Below are 19,431 nucleotides of genomic sequence, written 5' to 3' on the forward strand. Positions count from 1 at the left end.
AGCCGCTTGGGGTTTGACTCTGTGCTGTCAGCTCAGCCGGCAAAGTTTCCCTCTGGCTGCATCAGAAAATATGAACAGCGATAATAAAACAGAGAGAGAGAGAAAAAAGCCAACAGATGATTGACCAGTGGATGAACTTACAAGTAAAAGGGCACTCGGTCCCCGGTTATTGCAACATAATCTGTCACTACAAACCAGCCCACCTTAAGAAAAAAATGAAAGTGCTGTGCCATTAATAAACTGAACTAGGGAAGGGAATCTCTTTAACATTTCGAATAAAAGACTGCAGAACTCTCCGCATTGCTTTCAGCCCATGGGTGTTATTCATGAGTATTTTGCCTTTTGAAATGCAAAATCCAAATTTTCCCCTCTTATTTCTTGACGTCAGCCTCTCCCCTCCCCCAGCCAGTAGTAATCCGGGCTGGGTTTTTTTCTCTCTCTGTAAACTATATCGCGAGATGTGGAGAGAGTCCGGAGCTGGCTTTCTATTTTCTCATTTCCCTGTAGTGACAGTGCTGAGGAAGGTTCAGAAGCGGAGAGACTGATACTTTCTATCTTGAAGAGGTAGTGGAGAGAGGTCAGGGAGGAGAGACAGACAGAGTGCAGATTGCAGCACAATGTTATGAGGACACAGACAGAGAGAGAGAGAGGTTTAGTTTAAGTGACACTGACTGCGGGAGCTGCTATTAGTGACAGTGAGACACACACACATATCGGTGCAGTCACACTGACTGGGTCCCACAAACACTGTCACACACACACACCCAGCCATTTCAGCACCCACCAGGAGAAGCAGCAGCCAGCTCCTGCTTTTCCCCCCTTCTTCTAGGGTAAGGGAGAAGACGGGCGGCTCGGAGGAGCGCACGTTGTGTCACAGCGAGCCAGGTTGTTAGTCTCTGCCGGGTTGTCGCTGTCCATCGCGGGGGCAGGGAAATCGGCGAGCAGCCGCCTGTAAAGACCGGAGTTTAGACAGCCACCGTCGCCAGCTCTCACCATGGCTTCGACCACAACGTGCACCAGATTCACGGACGAATACCAGCTCTTCGAGGAACTTGGAAAGTACGGCAGCAAATCTTGTCACCGGAGTGATTTTTTTTTAAAAGCAAATTTATCCTTGCCATAAGTATTAGTATTCTGGCGGAGGTTCGCATTCATGGAGTGCAGTCTTCTGCATGGTTACCTTTTCTTAAATGTAATTATAAACGTCTAGACGTGTTGTAAGGACACTGCCTGACCTGGGCATAAAATTCAGCTAGATATCTGCCGTCTTATCTCCTTTTGGAACCGGTTTTGCTTTCTGAAGCAAAGTATTTATATATTTAAACAAATCCGGACTCTCCACAGAGTGTCCTGAAATGTTATATTTACCTTTATGTTGCGTTCGCAAAAACACACCAAGTGTTTTGGAAAACATGAATTTCAATGACTTCGGTGCCTTTGATTTATTTGGCTTATTTTTGCTCAGTTAGTAGGGTGACCCAGGTGGATTGAAACAGCTTTCTAAATTGGGGAGCGTTAGCTGTCTACCTGTATGATTTTTTTTCTTGTTTGAACTATATCTGTATATATGTGATCAATTGTTTGCAGGGGAGCGTTCTCGGTGGTGAGACGATGCATGAAAATCTCGACAGGACAGGAATACGCTGCCAAAATCATCAACACCAAAAAATTATCTGCCAGGGGTAGGTGTATTGAACATTTCGCATCGTGCTATTATTAATAATTTGGATGCATTGCAGGAATATTCAGCATGCAAATGTCTGTCTCACCGAAATGAATAAAAAATGGAAGGTTTTCTTTAAATGGTCAGATTGTTAACGGTCCCTGACAAATTCCGTCAGTTCTTGGCTTCGCACTTCCAGACCTGATTGTGGATCGCATAAAAATCGTGCAGTGATGCTTTCGACAGATTTAGGTGTGAAAATGCGGCGTGGATGGAAATGATCTGAGCGGAGGCTCACAGATAAAAGTGACAGTGGCTTCTGTAAACCCAATTGACAAGTTGGGTCGAGTCTGAACTTGCATACTAAAACTTACTGCACAGAATTTGCTGGAGCGAGGCATTCCAGTTGCTTTGTAAACGCCCTCCTTGCGGACATACCTATATAACCAGGAAGCAGAATTTTCCTTCACGTTGTGTGACTGCCAGCTTCAGTGGCACCAGTGATTGCCAAATATTTGATTGATGCCGATTATGTCCGATTTAATACATTTCCAATCACAATGCATACTTAATGTGTTCTGAAAGTTTGTGCGTGTGAGGCATCCTGATGGCCTGTAATACCAGTGTTGAACCATAGATGCCCGTGGTCTAGTTTGTGCACGTTTCCTTATCTGCTCCTTCCTCCTCCAGTTTTCCACCGTTGCTTTCCTTCTCAGTGTAAATTGCCTCTGTGGTCGGCTGGCATCAGTTCCAGTAATCTAGCAAGTACCGGCGAAATATGGTGCGCAGGAGGAATATCTTTCAAATCCTTAGGTGTTGTAACCATGGCAAGAGCACGCAGTCTATCACACGGTGAATTCAAGTTCACAGTAATTTTTGAGGGAAATTGTGTGAAGAGAACAACAAGCTAGGAGGCTCACCTCTGCCCTACACTGTGCTTGAACTTCACACAACGGTTAGATTCATAGAATCTCCACAGTGCAGAAAGAGGCCGTTCAGCCCATTGAGCCTGCACTGTCACTAATCCCCCCTCTCCCGTCCCCGTAACCCTATTTATTTACTGCTAATCTTCCTGACTCTTAAGGGACAATTAGCATGGCCAATCTATCTAACCTGTACGTCTTTGGGCAGTTGGAAGAACCCACACACACACACACGAGGAGAATGAGCAAACTGCACACAGTCACCCAAGGCTGGAATTGAACCCAGGTCCCAGATCTGAGACCTGTGAAGCAGCAGAGCTAGCCACTGTGTTACCCAGCTGCCCTTATAGCGGTTATAGCGCAGTAGATCATTTTGTGCTGGTTCTCCATAGGAGCAGTTCACCTAGTGTTACTCCCCTGCCTTTTCCTTGTAGCCCTGCACATGTTTTTTCTTTCAGCTAATAAGTCAATTCCATTTTAAAAGCCTTAATTGAAGTTACCTCCACCACACTCTGAGGCAGTGCATTCCTAATCTTCACCACACACTGTAAAGCTGTTTTTCCTCATGTCTCCATTGCTGCTTTTGCCAATTATGTTAAATCTGTGCCCTTTGGTCCTCAATCCTTCCAGCAATCGGAAGAGTTTCTTGCTATTTACTCTGACCCTTATGATTTTAAATTCTTTAATTGAATCTTCTCTCAACCTTTGAGGTAGAATGGTTCCAGCTTCTGCAGTCAATCTACTTAACTGAAGTTCTTCATTCTTGGGACTTCTCTAATTAATCTTTCTGCACCTCTTAAAATACCTTTCATAGTTCCTAAAGCGTGTTCCCGGTTCTGGATACAAAACTCCAGTTGATAGATGAGTGTTTTATACAAGTTTGACATAACTTCCTTACTCTTGTACTTTATACGGCTACTGATGAATCCCAAGACGCTGTATGTTGTATTACCTGCTCTTTCAACTTTAACTGCTTTGTCCTGGCACCGTCGATGATATGTGCACATAGGAACACAGGGACCTGAGTTTGTGTTTCCCACTTGGAATAGTACACTTTATTATTTATGGCTCTTGTGTATTCTTTCTACTAAAATGACTTATTTCTTACTTCTCATATTAAATTTTATTTGCCATGTCTTTGCCCATTCCACCAACCTGCCTACCCTTTTGAAGTTCTGCACTATCCTCCTCTTCACAGTTCACAGTACTTTCAAGTGTCATGTCATCTGCAAATTTTGAAATTGTGCCCCTTATATCAGGGCCTAGGTCATGAATATGTATCAGAAACAGCGAGGCTCCTAACACTCATCCCTGGAGAACTCACAAACAATTCCTTTGGTTGGGAAGGTAACCATTTACCGCTCTTCTGTTGCCTGCTATTCAGCCAATTTAGTATCTAGACTCAGCCACATTCACAGGAAAATACAAGGTTAAAACTGCTTCTATCATGTTGTGAGGAAGTTATATGCCTACACTTAATTAATAGATCTGTTCATATGTGTTAGCTAGCTTCGTGATTCCTGTTGGTGCCATCTTTTTGATATTGCTGAAGCTAGTGTGCAGAATCATAGCACTAAGTCACTGAGACCTAATTCCAGGAGCCTGCTGTAGTAGAAGCATGTAGTGGGATATGAGAACATCATTGGCAAAATGTCATGTGTCGATTTGCGAGTTTTGAAGATGTGTGGCCAATAGAAGACCCACTGCTTTATAGCATGTGTTTGAACATTATCAGTGTTAAATGTGGAATGCATTTTTCAAACATAAGAATATTCAATTGTCTGGCAAATTAACTTGGTGCGTCAGTATTAATACACCATTGACATTTTTAAACTAATTAAACTGTTAAGTCATGAACAATTGGAGGTTAAAGTAGGTAGCCATCATCCTCTGCGTGAAAGAAGAAACAATCCATTGTCAATTGATTTTACTTATTTAAATTATGTCCTGGAAGAAATCTTAGTTTAGATCATTAAATTATAACTGATGACGATATGGTAACTCTTCAGTTCAACTCAATTTAAAGCTCAGAAATGTGATCAGCGTTAGTAACTAAGATATTTATATTATACGTCCACAGAGAGCAGAGTTTGCAGGTTCATTGAATATTTTAAGAGTGAATTGGATGCTTGATTGACAAGGAAGTTAAAGGGAGTAAGCAGGAAAGTACACTTGAAAATAAAGGCCACAGTCAGATCAGTTATGATCTTATCAAATGGTGGAGCAGGCTTGAGGGGCTGAATGGCCAACTCTTGCTCCTAATATGATTGTTTGTATAATTCATTGCTTTCCCTTTTATCTAATGTCTAAACTAATTAGGGACATCTTTTGGAACTGGAGAGAGGGCAGTAAGAGTAAGGGGGCAGTAAGTTAGTAATCCATGGTGTATGCAGTCAATAAAATGTAGCACAACAGAGGAACATTTTAATAGGTGTACATTGTATGCTTCATCTTATTTAACACTTGGGCTTAAAGAGACAGTATTTTACTGCATTGTATGATGGAGTGATAGAGGTAGTTGTTTCTTCCTTACGATCTGATCCCTAAACATCTTCCGAATGAACATACCATAAAGAGTTAATTGAGAAGTGTTAAGTCTTAAAATGCAGTGGTTACATTGCATCAATAAATAGACTGAGGTGGCTTTGATACTCAAAACTGTCAGGTGTTTATAAAGAGTGGATATCTAAAATGGTCTGTATTTTGTGAATGTAAGTTACAATGTTAAATTGAGTTTCTTTTTGGTTTTGAGAAGTACAAACAATGACCTAGCATTTGCTTGTGAATTTTGAAAATAAAGGCTTACATATGATGAATTATTTCAAAACTTAGTAATTTCAGTATTTACCTTTTCATCATATACATTCTTTTTGAGAAAATTGGGTGACTGATTCAGCTGTAAAATTGGAGTACTCTATTCCTGAACTAGATATTCAAGTTGCTTCTGTTGAAACTGCAATTAAAAATTCATAACCTGCTTTGGGCATGTTTGTTCAACCGAAGTGGCTGTTTTGTAAATATTATGTAGCATTGTTTACTGAGAGCAATTAAAAACAATGGTTCAAGCAGTTTATTGTTTCAGTGCTTCACAGTAACTTGCTTTTGTGATAGCAGACACTTATTAGTAAAACAATATGTTTGTAGCATGTAAAAAGAGAGACTCTTAATTCTCCTATGCAGCTGTAATGTTTCAGTATTGGACTCCAGTGCTGTATCCTTTTTTTTATATTTCAGTGCCAGATCCAGAGCTAAATTGGAGCTTTATTGTGCTGATTTTTGTTTGCACTCCCATTGGGAATTCCCATTTTGGGTATCTAAACAGAATGTCTCCAAATAAGAGCGGAAAGTCAGCCAAATTCGTCTGTAGAGGTTTCCTATATAGTTTTGTGTTGATGATTCCTACTGACAACACGCAGAAGCAAGTTGTTTGGCAGTATTCATAGCCAGGTCTTCCTAAGCAGAGTTTACCACTTTCTTTCAAGCAATGCTAGAACCATTGCACTATAATTAGTTAACATCAGTATTTTCTGGCACCTTATCATGTCCTCATCACAGCACTACTTGGTAACTATGGGCTGCAGTTCGAAAGTAACATAGGCAGATTAAGCAGATAATTTGCATACAGCAAGGCCTGATGAAAGATGAGTGAGTGAGAAAATACTTTCTTTTGTTAGGCTTTGACCTGGATACCAAGTAAACTCTTTGCTTTTCTTTGAATAGTGCTGTAGAAACCTTAGCATTCACCTGAGAAGGTGCAATGTCTCTTATGTTAGATGGTACCTCCCATACTTCAGTGTTATCCTCGATCATATGCTCAGTTCTATTAGGGGTGCTTGAGCCAATAATATTTTAATTTTGAGGCAATGAGCGCTCAGTAAATGAAGAAAGACTTGCATTTATATACCACCACACTTCTCAAAGCACTTTACAAAGTACATTGTCGGTGTAGTTACTGTTGCAATGTAGGAAACATAGTAGCCAATTTTGCACAGGGTAAGCTCCCAGCAATTGCAATGTGAGAATGACCAGATAATCTGTTTTTGTGATGTTGATTGAGGCGTAAATATTGCCCAGGACACTGTGGATAATGCTGATTTTTTTTTTTGAAATAGTGCTATAGGTTTTTTTATGCCCACCCAAGTGGTTAGATGAGGATTTCGATTTGACGTTTCACCCGAAAAAGGCCTCTGGATCTCTCAGTATTACGCTGGGAGTGTCAGCCTTAATTTTTGTGCTGAAGTCTTGGAGTGATCTTGAACCTGAACCCAGGACCTTCTGACTCAGGTTAGAATGCTAACACTGGCTGACTCACAGCTGACAACTGCTCACAGCTGCTTTCTTATCTGCTCCTTGGAAAAGGTTTGTTTGCCGTTGGTTTGCACACTTTGAAAGTGTCATCTTTACTCTGAAGGTGTGATCTGCTTTTATAAACTTGCAGCAGTTGAGGAAACAGGGTCTGGACCAATCTGCTGCTCACTCATCTGCAGCTCCTCGGGCCTTAGCACATCATCCCAGAGTTGCAAATTACAGGTGAAATACGTAAAAAAAAAAGAGCTTCCTCAACATGTTGGAACACCAGTGACTGAAGAAGCTGATGATGTTGCACAGGTTGATGACAGCCTGCTGATTTAAAGCTGCTGCTAGCTGGACCTGCCACTCATTACCAGTAGCTGTCAAAGTCACTTATTTAGAGTTCCACCTTGGACACTGGCAGAATTTTGCAGTTGGTGGGTGGCAGACAGGTGACTGTCAGGGCAGGCAATTCTGCCAATATCTCCTCTGTCAGCTAGAGTGAGCAGCTGCTGAGATTTGCAGCTCTGGCTGGCTTCTTGCAGGTGCAGGGTACAGTTGACAACACGCATGTTGGAATTAAGGCAGCTGCAGATTGCTGGGGAGTGTTTGTCAGCCGCAAGGATGATGTGTCATTTGCCAGGTCACCAAGATGCTGAAGATGTGCTTCAGCTACCTGGAAGTTCCACCAAGCAGAATGTCCAGGATACTCGTGCTGTGCTGTGCTCTGTACAGCCTTAGGCAGCAGCAGGAGGAAGAAGAGCACAGAGCCTCTTCGGGTGATTGCAAGGGCAAAGATGATGAGGTGGCAAAAGTTGATGTGGGCAGTGCCAGGCTGACCTAATTATTGCAAAGTTGACTTGGATAGATGCACTGGTTGAACCTAAACCATGAACCCATGTTTAAAAGGCCACTTTTACATCCCTCTTTCCCTGCCCCCACATGTCATTAACATGATGTATTCCTACATACAACCAAGCCTCTTTTTGAACAGCTCTTGCCTGACCCCCTTCCCCCTCATCTTTCATCTGTAACTTGGTGTCAATTCAGGCTTCCTATTTATCATTGTTAAACTGAAAAGGCCACTTTTCAATCAGGAATGGACAAGATGGGGCAATAGTGCAAAGGAAGAATAGCAATGTGGCTCCACATATCAAACTGAAACCTCTGATTCTAACATTGGAACACAAGGCTGTGTTATGCATTGTCCAATTACCTAGAATTTTAACATGGTACAACCTCTAGCAGAGTTGGAAGTAGGTTGTTTGGATCCCTGCTGAGATGTTTTCAGCCAACATCTCAGGGTTTTGGAGCTCGTGAGAGGTTTTGGGCTAAGCTGCCCAACCTACACAAGAGCAGACTCCAACTCAATCATTCTAGTACGCCATGTTGGGCACTGACTTCAATATGGTGGGTGGGTGGTGGTGAGCAGCAATGAGTGAGAAGTGGAAATGCTTTGAGGGCGGTCCTCACTTCCATGTCCCATTCATTCTTCTGGCCTAACTACACTTAAGCATGTAATGTGCTGGAGCATGCTTTCCTGCAGATCAGTGGGCTGATAATTGGCCAACGCTAGGGTATCATTCATATAGTTGAGGTGGCATTCACGGCAAGCCATTAGTGAAGACCTATATGCTCATGGCATCATTCCCAGGTTTGGTCGATGTAGTAAGCTGTAGAAGAACACACATCTGCAAACACCTGCAGCAACATGCCACTCACTTTTAAGATTGGGTTCCTCCAATGCAATAGCTAGAACATCGTCTATCCTTTTGCTGCTCAAGAAGATTCATTGACTCGTGGGGTATGGCATCTGTGTCCAACCGTGCATGGCCCTGCAGCTCTAGTGCAGATGGTCCACTGTTACCTCCTGCCTCTTATTCTCTTGTGACCCATGAGTCATCATGCGAAAATCTCAGTTGCTCGTCCCACCAGTGTATCTTAGCTGGTGTATGGTGTGCATGGTGATCTCTCCAAATTGATGTCGTCCTCCCCCAAGGAGGCATCACTGGTGGTGACCTGGGCCAACTGTGAGGGAATGAGTACTGTCAATTTAAGTCATCATCCTGCTCATGATCATATTTTGGTCGTATTCGACATCAAGTATGATGTGTTCATAGAATCCCTATAGTGCAGGAGGCCGCCATTTGGCCCATCGAGTCTTACCTGACCACAATCCCACCCAAGCTCTGTCCCTGTGACTTCAGGTATTTACCCTGCTGGTCCCCTGACAGTGGGTCAATTTAACATGGCCAATCAACCTAATCTGCACATCTTTGGACTGTGGGAGGAAACTCTAGCACCCAGAGGAAATGCACACAGACACGGGGATAGTGTGCAGATTCCGCATAGACCATCACCCAAGCTGGGAATCGAACCCAAGTCCATGGCACTGAGAGACAGCTGTGCTAATCACTGTGCCATTGTACTGCCCCCTGTTCTACATAATGTGACTGCCTGATAGTTCATTCTGTTCCTAAGTAGCTGGAGACTTATTCTCTGGATGGGCATGTTGACACTTTACTCATCACCATTGATTCTTCCTCTGTGTTGGCAAGATGGCTGGAGGGCCACCTGAGATCTGTGCTCTCCACTCCAAAGGATAGAAGAGACCTCTATTGAGGTAGTAATGGCATGTGTCAAACAGATGGAGAGACAGCACTTTTAAATTCATTTACTGGATGTGACCAGCATTTATTGTCCATCTCTAGTTGCCATTGGGATATTGGGTAGTGAGCTGTCGTCTTGAACCGCTGCAGCCGTGAGGTGTGGGTACACCCACAATGCTATTAGGCAGGGAGTTCTCGAATTTTCACCCAGCAACAGTGAAGGAAAGGTGATATATTTCCAAGTCAGGATGGTGAGTGACTTGGAGGGGAACTTGCATCTGGTGGTGTTCCCATGTGTGTGGTCTCTTTGTCTTTCTAGATAGTAGTGGGTGTGGGTTTGGAACTTGCTGCCTTAGGAGGTGTGGTGATTTCCTGCAGTGCATCTTGTAGACGGTATACATGGCTGCCAGTGTTCATTGGTGATGGGAGGATTGAATGTTTATGGAAGAGGCAGCAATCAAGCAGGCTGCTTTGTCCTGGGTGGTGTTGAGCTTCTTGAGTGTTGTTGGAGCTGCACTCGTCAAGGCAAGTGGAGAGCATTCCATTACACTCCTGACTTGTGCTGTGAAGATGGTGAACAGACTTTGGAGAGTCAGGAGGTAAGTTCTCACCACAGGATTCCTAGCCTTTGACCTGCTTTTGTAGCTACAGTTTTTATATGGTTGGTCCAGTTCAGTTTCGGTCAGTGGTAACTCTGAAGATGTTGATTTGTTGAGGGTGATGATGAAGAATTAGTAATAAATGGTATAAGGGTGAGTATTGGTGGCAAATAGATAGGGATGTACGGCAACAGATCGCTAAGTTTGAGAGATGATGTTCGGACGAAGATTCTGAGAAGGCAGAGTCAGGTGGCAATATACTGAAAATGTTGGTGAATGTGACATTGTACTCCCCTTTCCTGCCCTGCTTAAGTTATTAAATTTCTGTTTGCATTGAATTCAGAAACTTAGCATCATGCTCCTGTGGCACCCCCTGTCACTTCCAACCATGCGTGGTGTCCACCACTGGTGTTGCTGTGGAACAGTATATTCTTTACAGAATTCACACACCGCCCCCCCCCCTCCCCCCCCAGCAACATTTCAAGAGAAGCATCACTAAAGCATGACAAAGTTTTTGTCCTCTACCTTCCACAGCAACACATTATTTTCCCCTCCCCACCCCTAAATGCTTCAGTGTGTGCATTGGAGTGCCCCTTTTAAACAGTAGAGAGGCAATTCCGTTACATGGGTTGTCATTGCACCTGCTGATACTAACTGGTCAAGAAGCCAAAATCACTAACAGTTATGTGAATGGCTTGTAATGTGCATCATATTTTCCAACACACTTGACCCCCTCACCATCATTGCCACCATCACATCAAAGCTGCCTGGATTGAACTCCAGGCCATAGCTTCATTTATTAAATAATCATTACAAATCCATGGTTCTGATAATATTATGTATAATGTCATGAAATATCTGATTCTGACTCTCTTTAAGCGTTTTATAGTATTCTTGAAAAGGTTTATCAAGTACACAATTCCCGTCACACTTCAAAGAGCTGAATAAAGGAACTCTGTAAGAATATATAAAACTGGAGCTCGGATATCTGCATCTTCTTAATTAACTTCTATGTCAACTTGCTGTATGCGTTTAATTATTAGATTTTTGCATCCGCAAGAGGCAATATATCCTCACTTAAGTATTATATCGTACAATCTCCTACTTGTAAGTAGTTCATTCTCTGACTTGCCATGAACAGTGTTGTGGGAGATTTGCTATTAATATTATGAAAGGTCTGTGTTTACGTGCACTACCCCTTCGTCTTTGGACATTACACCACGAATAGTGCAAAATTTCTTTCCTTAAAACTGTAGATTAAAAGCAATGTACAGATTAGGTTTGTTGGAATAGGAAATACAAGGTACAATTTGCATGTGCTTTCAAAGATAATCTATGAACAATGTCTCAATGTTGATCTCCCAACAATTAACATTTGAATTCATCCAGAGTTTGCTTAACAGCGTTGAACATGCAATCTAAAAGAAACACATTTACATCTTTGCCAGCAGAATGTTTTTGTAAAGTAATATCACCTGACTTAATGTAGGTAGCATCATAGGAGAGCTTAACACATTTAAGATAGACATGTTATTTTATACACAAAAATTGAGAGAATGAAATTCACCCCACCTGCCAACATGTCCAACTGTGTGTGCATGGAATATTAAACATGTACCTAATAAATTCACTTTTACATAACATTGCTTCAGAAGCATATGAAAGACTGGGTTTTATTTTGCTGTTTGAAATGAAGGCTGAATTCTAATGACACAATTTGAATTATAAAGAAACCTTTTCACTGAACAAAGCTTGAACAGCTGAATTGAAATTTATTTTCTTGCCAGTTTTTCATTTTGTCCTGGGAGACTGTTGCAGATGTGCAAACTGCCCTCAATGCCCTGTGCAACTCGCCATTGTGTTTATCAGAAACCAGGACACAAAAAGTGGTCCTTTCTGCTCCATGTTGTTCTGGGATCAACATGATTGTGGTCAGCGGCAAGTTTAAAAAAAAGGAACCAATATTTGTAATGTTGCCTTCATAAAGAGTGTATTGAATTCAGTTATTGTTACTATGTCTGGTGTGAATTTGTAGAAGTCTCATTCAATATTATCCTATTGATATTTGGAAAAGTTGTGAGTATCACATTGGTGCAATTATCTGAATTTTCAATGACCTTTTATTTTGTGATCTCATCACTGTTTATTTCAGAACTGGGTATTAAATACTTCAGTTTGACATAATTATCAGAAACAGAAAAAGATACATTTATGTTTTTCTTTCCAACAGAAACCACTCATTTTTTTTAAAAAGCATAAGATATTCTTTGACTTTGTAATCATTACATCTCTCACATCCACATGTATGGTATTGCTTGGCAAGGCACTCTAAAGCAATTGAATTGAAAGCAATTCAAACCCAACTGAAAGTTGTTCTGGAGCTGCGTAACACTAACAAAATTCACTTTTGGATACATTTGTTTTACAGCTGGCTATTTGCCTAGGATCAAACATCTCCAGATATTTCTTGAATTTAGTGCAAGTTCTGCCCCTCTTGCAATCATTAGAGTGTGAAGCATCAGTATACAAAGTCAGCAGAGAGGAAAATCAACATAACAATTTTCCAGTTAATATTAGAAACTATTTAGGTTATCATATTTATTTTGGTGCGTCTTTCAAGAACATTTACATCAACGCATTCTGGTACAGTAGATAAGCAGTTTGTCTTGTAAATCCCCAGAAAACAGGAAATCCCGTAGCACTGGGTGGGAAATTTAAGGTTCTTTCTGTGCCTTTGTACTCTGTTTTAAGCATTTTGTAATTATGCCTGAGGGACAGCTGAGCTAATGTATGAGTCGCACATAATGCTTATATTGCTGTTGATTCAGTCCACAGGGATATACTGCCATTGGCCTTGTGAAGTCCGCCTCTTTGATACCCATGCCACTATACTTTCCAGCTAGTGTAATTCAACAGTGGAATTGGGTGTTGAAAGTTCCATCCAATTATCCATGGTGTTTTGCATTAAAGTGCCCGTGTGATAGATTATACTAGAAATTATTTTGAAATTGTAACACGCAAAAGCTAATTCTCAGATTTACTTATGATGTTTCCGATCTTAAGACTTTGTAAGTGTTCAGGTTGTTTTGAACAGATTGGTTTGAATTTTGTGGTTCCTAGACCAGTTTCTCTAGGTGGACAATGTTTTCATGACAGGATGGAGGGAACCTAAATCGTTGGTCAAACTGCATTTCTGTTTATTGCAAAGTTCTCACATTTGCTACCGTGTAGCTGAGAATTAATATTTTGTCCTGCATTATGATCCTAAAATATTGAAATATGACCACTATTATACAATGTGTATATATTATGAGGAAAGGTTGGAGAAACTGGGACTATTCTCCTTGGAAAGACGGAGATTGAGGGGGGACATGATAGAGGTATATAAGATACTGAAGGGAATAGACAGAGTCAATAGTGAGAGACTGCTCCCTAGATTGGTTACAAATACAAGAGGACATGATTTAAGGGTGAGGGGGGAGAGGTATAATTTGGATATGAGAGGAAGGTTCTTTACACAGAGAGTTGTGGGGGTATGGAACGCGCTACCGAGTAGGGTGGTGGAGGCGGGAACGTTGGACTCGTTTAAGGTTCAGTTAGATAGGCACATGAGTGAAACGAGGATGGAGGGTTACGGTAGGGGTTATTAAATAAGGGTTAGAACCTCGGGAGACACCGGAAAGGCAGGCTTGTGATTAACGTTTTTGTCTTTTATTCCGCAGGTGGAGGTCCACCTCGTGTCAAACGAGGGGCATGCACACGGTGGGTCGTGCGTGGGCTACTCTTGGAGGTTCCAGGAGTGGCCTAGCACTTCGTGTCGGTGTGTGTGCTTGATCCTGGACCGGTAGACGGGCGCCGCAACAGCTCGGTGACTAGCACTGCTAGCTGTGCAGATACATGGATTTGGGCCTGTGTCTGTGGGAGTTTGCGCATTCTCCCTGTGGATGTGTGGGTTTCCTTCGGGCGCTCCGGTTTCCTCCCACACCCCAAAGATGTGCTCTTAGGCTGATTGGTTTTACCAAATTGACACTATTCTCCCCTGAATCTGGCTAAGTCAGGGGTTCTATTCGTAGACACGCAGGGTAGAATAGGTGTAGGGTGATGCGGCGGCGCGGGCTCGTTGGGCCGAAGGGCCTGTTTCCCGTGCTGGGTTGTTCTTTGTTCTTTGTATATATGTGAAAGAGCTGTTAGTGCATGCAGTTAGTTTTGCGCTGGATAATCTGGCCTTCGCTAACTTAAGTTTACCATCTTATTTATTGCAATTATTCAATAAGAGATAGACTATTGATTTTAGTATTAAATCAAGATTTAATTAACAGGCCAATGTACTTTGTTTCCACCATAATAGTGGTATTGGCCTATGTTCATTAATGCTTCAAGAGAAGTACATTTTTAGATTCACTTGGACGTTAAACTTGCAAACTTTTGGGATTTTGATATGAATTGTTTAGTAAGCAAATGCAGTCAGTTTTGCCAGGAAGACAGATCAATTCTGATCCTATTACTTCACGTTCATTAAGGGCATCTTTATTAATGGTTCTGTTTTTTATTCATTTATGGGATGTGGGCATCGCTGTCAAGGCCAGCATTTATTGCCCATCCCTATTTGCCCTTAAGGTGGTGAGGTAAGCTGCCTTCTTGAACCGCTGCAATCCCTGAGGTGCTGGTATACCCACTGTGTTGTTAGGAAGGAACAGAGATATATTTCCAAGTCAAGATGGTGAATGACTTGGATGGTAGCCTTCAGGCAGTGCTGTTCCCAGACATCAACTGCCCTTGTTCTTCTGGATGGTACCAGTCAAGGGTTTGGTGCTGCCTAAGGAGCCTTGGTGAGTTCCTGCAGTGCATCTTGTGGATAGCACATCCAACTACCATTGTTCATTGGTGGTGGAGGGTTTAATGTTTGTGGAAGGGGTAGCAATCAGGTGAGCTGTTTTGTCCTGGATAGTATCAAGCTTCATGAGTGTTGCTGCAGCTGCACTCATCCAGGCAAGTGAATCACAGTCCTGACTTGTGCCTTGTAGATGTTGGACAGGTTTAGTGGAGTTAGGCAGTGAGTTACTCACTGCAGGATTCCTAACTGCTGACCTGCCCTTGCATCCACAATATTTATATGGCTAGTCCAGTTTCTGGTGATTGGTAATCCTCCAGGATGTTGATAGTGGAGGATTCAGTGATGGCAATGCCATTGAATATCAAGGGGTGAAGGTTAGATTCTCTCTTGTTGGAGATGGTCATTGCCTGGCACTTATGTGGCCCAAGCATTGCTTGTCAGCCCAAATCTAGATACTGTCCAGGTGTTGCTGCATTTAAAAATGGACTGCTTCAGTATCTGAGAAATCATGAATGTTGCTGAATATTGTTCAGTCATCTCCGAACATCCCCACTTCTGACTATATGATGGAAGGAAGGTGAAGTAGCTGAAGATGGTTGGGCCTAAGACACTACCCTGAGGGAGTCCTACATTGATGTCCTGGAGCTGAGATGATTGACCTTCAACCACCACAACCATCTTGCTTTGTGCCAGGTATGACAAGTCAGTGGTGAGTTTGCCATGATCCATGCATAAAAAATAAAAGGTGCATTTGCAATCTAATTATGTTTTTGGGCAATATCTTAAAGTACAAGATAAATCTGTTCTGTAATCGCTATAGAGAATGGATCCCATTCTTGCGTGCAGTAATTTATTTTGAAACTTAGAGCTAGTATGGCATAGTAACTTTGGCTGGAATTTTCCAAGGTCCCCTGCTGTGGGTTTTGCAGTGGCGGGGTTGATGAACCATTGAAATCTCCGTTCACGTTGGTGGGACTGGAAAATCCTGCTGGCAGGAAGGGTTGGAAAATTTCAGCCAAATTGAATCAATGATTTCTCTGTTGAGAATAGACTCCAAGTGTATTTTGGCTTCTCAGATTCTACTGGGATTCAAATCCAAGATTTTCCCAAAATGTGACATTTGCAGCATCGACTATGTGGCAAAATTGTGCTATGTAAAAAGATGTGCTTTGTCCCAGCAGGATTCAAAACAAAATAAAATGTTGCAGGGGGTAGGGACAAACAGCATAGTTTTTGCATTAGCTTTTCATGCCAGTCATAACACGTAGCTGAACTCCAGCAGATAAACTGCTTATCTAAAAAAAGGACTCCTGCAGAGTCCCCACAGTGCAGGATTGAGCCATTTGGCCTGCCGACCCTCCACCAATAACACTCCCATCCAGGCCCCGTCCCTTAACCCCACGTATTTACCCTGCTAACCCCCTTAACACTAAGGGTCAATTTAGCATGGCCCGTCAAACTAACTTGCAGATCTTTTGAAGTGTGGGAGGAAATTGGAATGCTGGAGGAAACCCACGTAGATGTGGAGAGAATGGACAGTCACCTGAGTCCGGAATTGAACCCGGGTCCCTGCCTGGAATTGAACCCGGGTCCCTGGCGCTATGAGGCAGCAGTGCTAACGCTGTGCCACCATGCTGACCATACAGTCAGGCTTCCCATGTGAAATCTGAAGCTGGTTTTATACTGGGCTTTTGTAAGAATCGATTCTGGAATACTGGTGTTGTTGGAACAGCTCCCAATACTTAAAGTACTAGCCAGACAGACAAGTGGCAGCAGAATTGTCAGCTTACACAACAACAGTTTTGGATCAAAAGGTTTAGGAGTACAAATAATGGGAGATGATTCAGAAATGATAATCTTTAGAACTTGACAGAGGAGATGTTGTTTCACTGTTTGGTGCTGCTGCCTTAGAAATACCTTTTGTTGAGTTTGAATTTGCAAATAATGTTTAATAACTTTGAAGAATCACGTTTGAAAATTTCCATCTCCTCCTGTCTTGTATAGTATGGATATTTATTGCTATGGAAATTCTATTTAAGTCTGCATATGTATAGCTAACACTTGAATGCCTTTTCATATCTTCAGAATATTTGGGTCATCATAATTGAAGGTTAAAAGAGATTTGTCCAATCCCAAAGATTTTTAACTTGCTGTGCAGCTAATTTCATTATCAAATAGGAGCTAGAAATTTAAGTTTTACAAGAGCATTTTTTCCCTAGTCTGAAACATGCCCCAGAGTTAATTGTTAATAATTGGAATATGCTACTTAAATTGCTTTTCACACATGCTGCCTCCTCTCGTATGCAGCAATAAATGCTGATTAGAGCCAGCAGCTCAATAATGTCTCATACAAGAGGCTGTTCTTGGAGCTTCGAAGTGCCACTGGGCTGCTCAATCATTTGGGAGGTGACAATTTCATCTGACTCTAGTTGTAATGATCAAACACTGATAGTTTTTGCAGATTTCAATCATGAGCTCTGTCTATTTTATTCCTCTTCTTGCCCTCGGGATCCTGGTGCCACTGTGCTTTTCCCATCCCACCATCTGCAATCCTGCGGTGTAAACCCTTCAGATCTACTTTCTCATCCAGTGGATCACTAACTAGGAAGCGATTGTCAAGGTGCTAAATATCTTTAATAAATCAGCTTTAGTGATAGATCTGCAGTTTTGGTAGTGGTAGCCTTGGCCTTTTAACCAACATTGCATGAATGTTTGTGCTTTGAAACCCAAGAAATTAAACAAATGCCTTCTAATTGTCCTGTTTTGTAGAAATACAGGGAACAATAAACATCCCTAAATAAAGTGGGAATAGTCAACAGATTTGATAGCATCTGTGGTGGAAGAGGCAAAGCAAACATTTAAGATCTGCGACTTCTCATCAGTTCACTGGCCTAAAATACAAATGCTGTTCCTCTTGCCACAGGTGCTGCCAGATCTGAGTATTTCTAGCACTTCCTGCTTTTATTTTAGATTTCCAGCACCCACAGTACTTTGCTTTTGTATTGTGTATGAATGTGAATCCTTGGACAGGGTTTTATGAGGTGCGCATTAATTCATGGACACATTTTCAGAATAGTTGAAAGTTCATGTAAGGACACTGTTTTTCAGATGTCTTTTCAGACAACTTCATTGTCATCTTATGAAGTGGAAAATGTGATTTTATAGTAAATACAGGTTCAGATCTACCTGTAGAAAAAGTGGCTCTTGACATCTTAGTCTACTGAGCACATTTCCTGTTGAAATGTTCAGTGTAGTCATTTCCAATAACACTCTCTTTTTCTCTTGCCTGTGTGATTATTTAACCGTAGAAGATAGCATTGTTGTGTGAAATGAATTTGCATCATAAGATGTAAAACAGAATGGCAATTTGAATGTTTGCATGTGACAGTCATGCCAGACAAATGCCAAGCAAAAAACATCTCCACTAATAGAGAATCTCTCCTTGATGTTTGAAAGCTTGATCTTCACCGAATCCCCCATCATCAGTATCCTGAGGGATACCATTGACCTGCAACTTAACTGGACTAGCCATATAAATGACCAGTAACGTGGCTACACAGGTAGATCACAGGCTGGGAAACCTGCAGTGCATAGCTCCTCTCCTTACTCCCCAGTGTATCGCCACTACCTCCAGAGTACAAGTCAGGTGTGTGATGGCATAGGCTCCACAGCATTTTGGCCAAGCACCCTCTTGATTGACAGCCATCCACCCCCTTCACTCTCTCCAACATGGCAGACAGTGGCAGCAGTGTGTACATCTACAACATGCGCTGCAACACACACTCAAGGTTCCTTCAACAGCACCTTCCAAACCTACAATCTCCACCATCTAGAACGACAGGGGCAGCCCATGCATGGGAACATCACCACATGCAAGCTTTCCTCCAAGTCACACATCATCCTGACTTGGACAATATTGCCACTCCTTCGCTGTTTCAGTAAAAATCCTGGAACTCCCCTTCTAACAGTGTTGTGGGTGTACCTACACCACATGAGCTGAAGTGGTTCAAGAAGGGGCTCACCAGCAAGGGCAAATTAGGAGTAAGCAATAAATGTTGGCCTTGCTAATGCATTGACATACTGTGCAGGAATAACAGAATTTGTTCTTTTTGGAAGTTGTGCTGATTAATTTGATCTTTTATGATACAAAATCTCCTTCATTGGATTACAACTTAGCAATCTACTTCTGCATGATTTTTTAAAAAAATCTTCAGTATATATATTTTTCACTAAACACCATCCTTCTGTTTCATAATTAACTTTTCAGCTCTTGTAAGGCTCCTGTTACGTGAACAAGTTGAATGTTTAAAAACAAATCACACTGAAGAAAAAATGCATTATTAACAAATGATCTGGGCTAGAAGTGTAACTAATAAGGTGTGGCATGGAGGGCCAGAACTTCCTTTGTCTTGTGTAGCTAGCTGTTGGTTTGAAGAATATAATGGGATTCCAAAGACAGGAAAAGCTGAAAAAACTCAGCAACTGTTCAGGGTTCTGAAGAAGAGTCACATTG

The 19,431-nt window shown here is 41.9% G+C and overlaps 1 protein-coding gene across 26 annotated transcripts in view; it reads left to right on the forward strand.

The window, feature by feature from the left end:
* The first annotated feature begins 467 nt into the window (after positions 1-467).
* The window catches only part of LOC145344414 (calcium/calmodulin-dependent protein kinase type II delta chain), a 323,172-nt gene continuing 304,208 nt past the window's right edge, over positions 468-19,431 (forward strand). For all 26 annotated transcript variants that reach the window (XM_080191547.1, XM_080191627.1, XM_080191583.1 and 23 more), the window contains exons 1-2: positions 468-1,059; positions 1,588-1,682. In XM_080191547.1, the coding sequence (XP_080047673.1) occupies positions 995-1,059; positions 1,588-1,682 (160 nt within the window). In that variant the 5' untranslated portion in view covers positions 468-994. The remainder of the gene's footprint in view (positions 1,060-1,587; positions 1,683-19,431) is intronic.

The sequence above is a fragment of the Carcharhinus amblyrhynchos genome, chromosome 1, assembly GCF_965287045.1.
Source record: "Carcharhinus amblyrhynchos chromosome 1, sCarAmb.v2.hapA, whole genome shotgun sequence".
Classification (NCBI taxonomy): domain Eukaryota; kingdom Metazoa; phylum Chordata; class Chondrichthyes; order Carcharhiniformes; family Carcharhinidae; genus Carcharhinus; species Carcharhinus amblyrhynchos.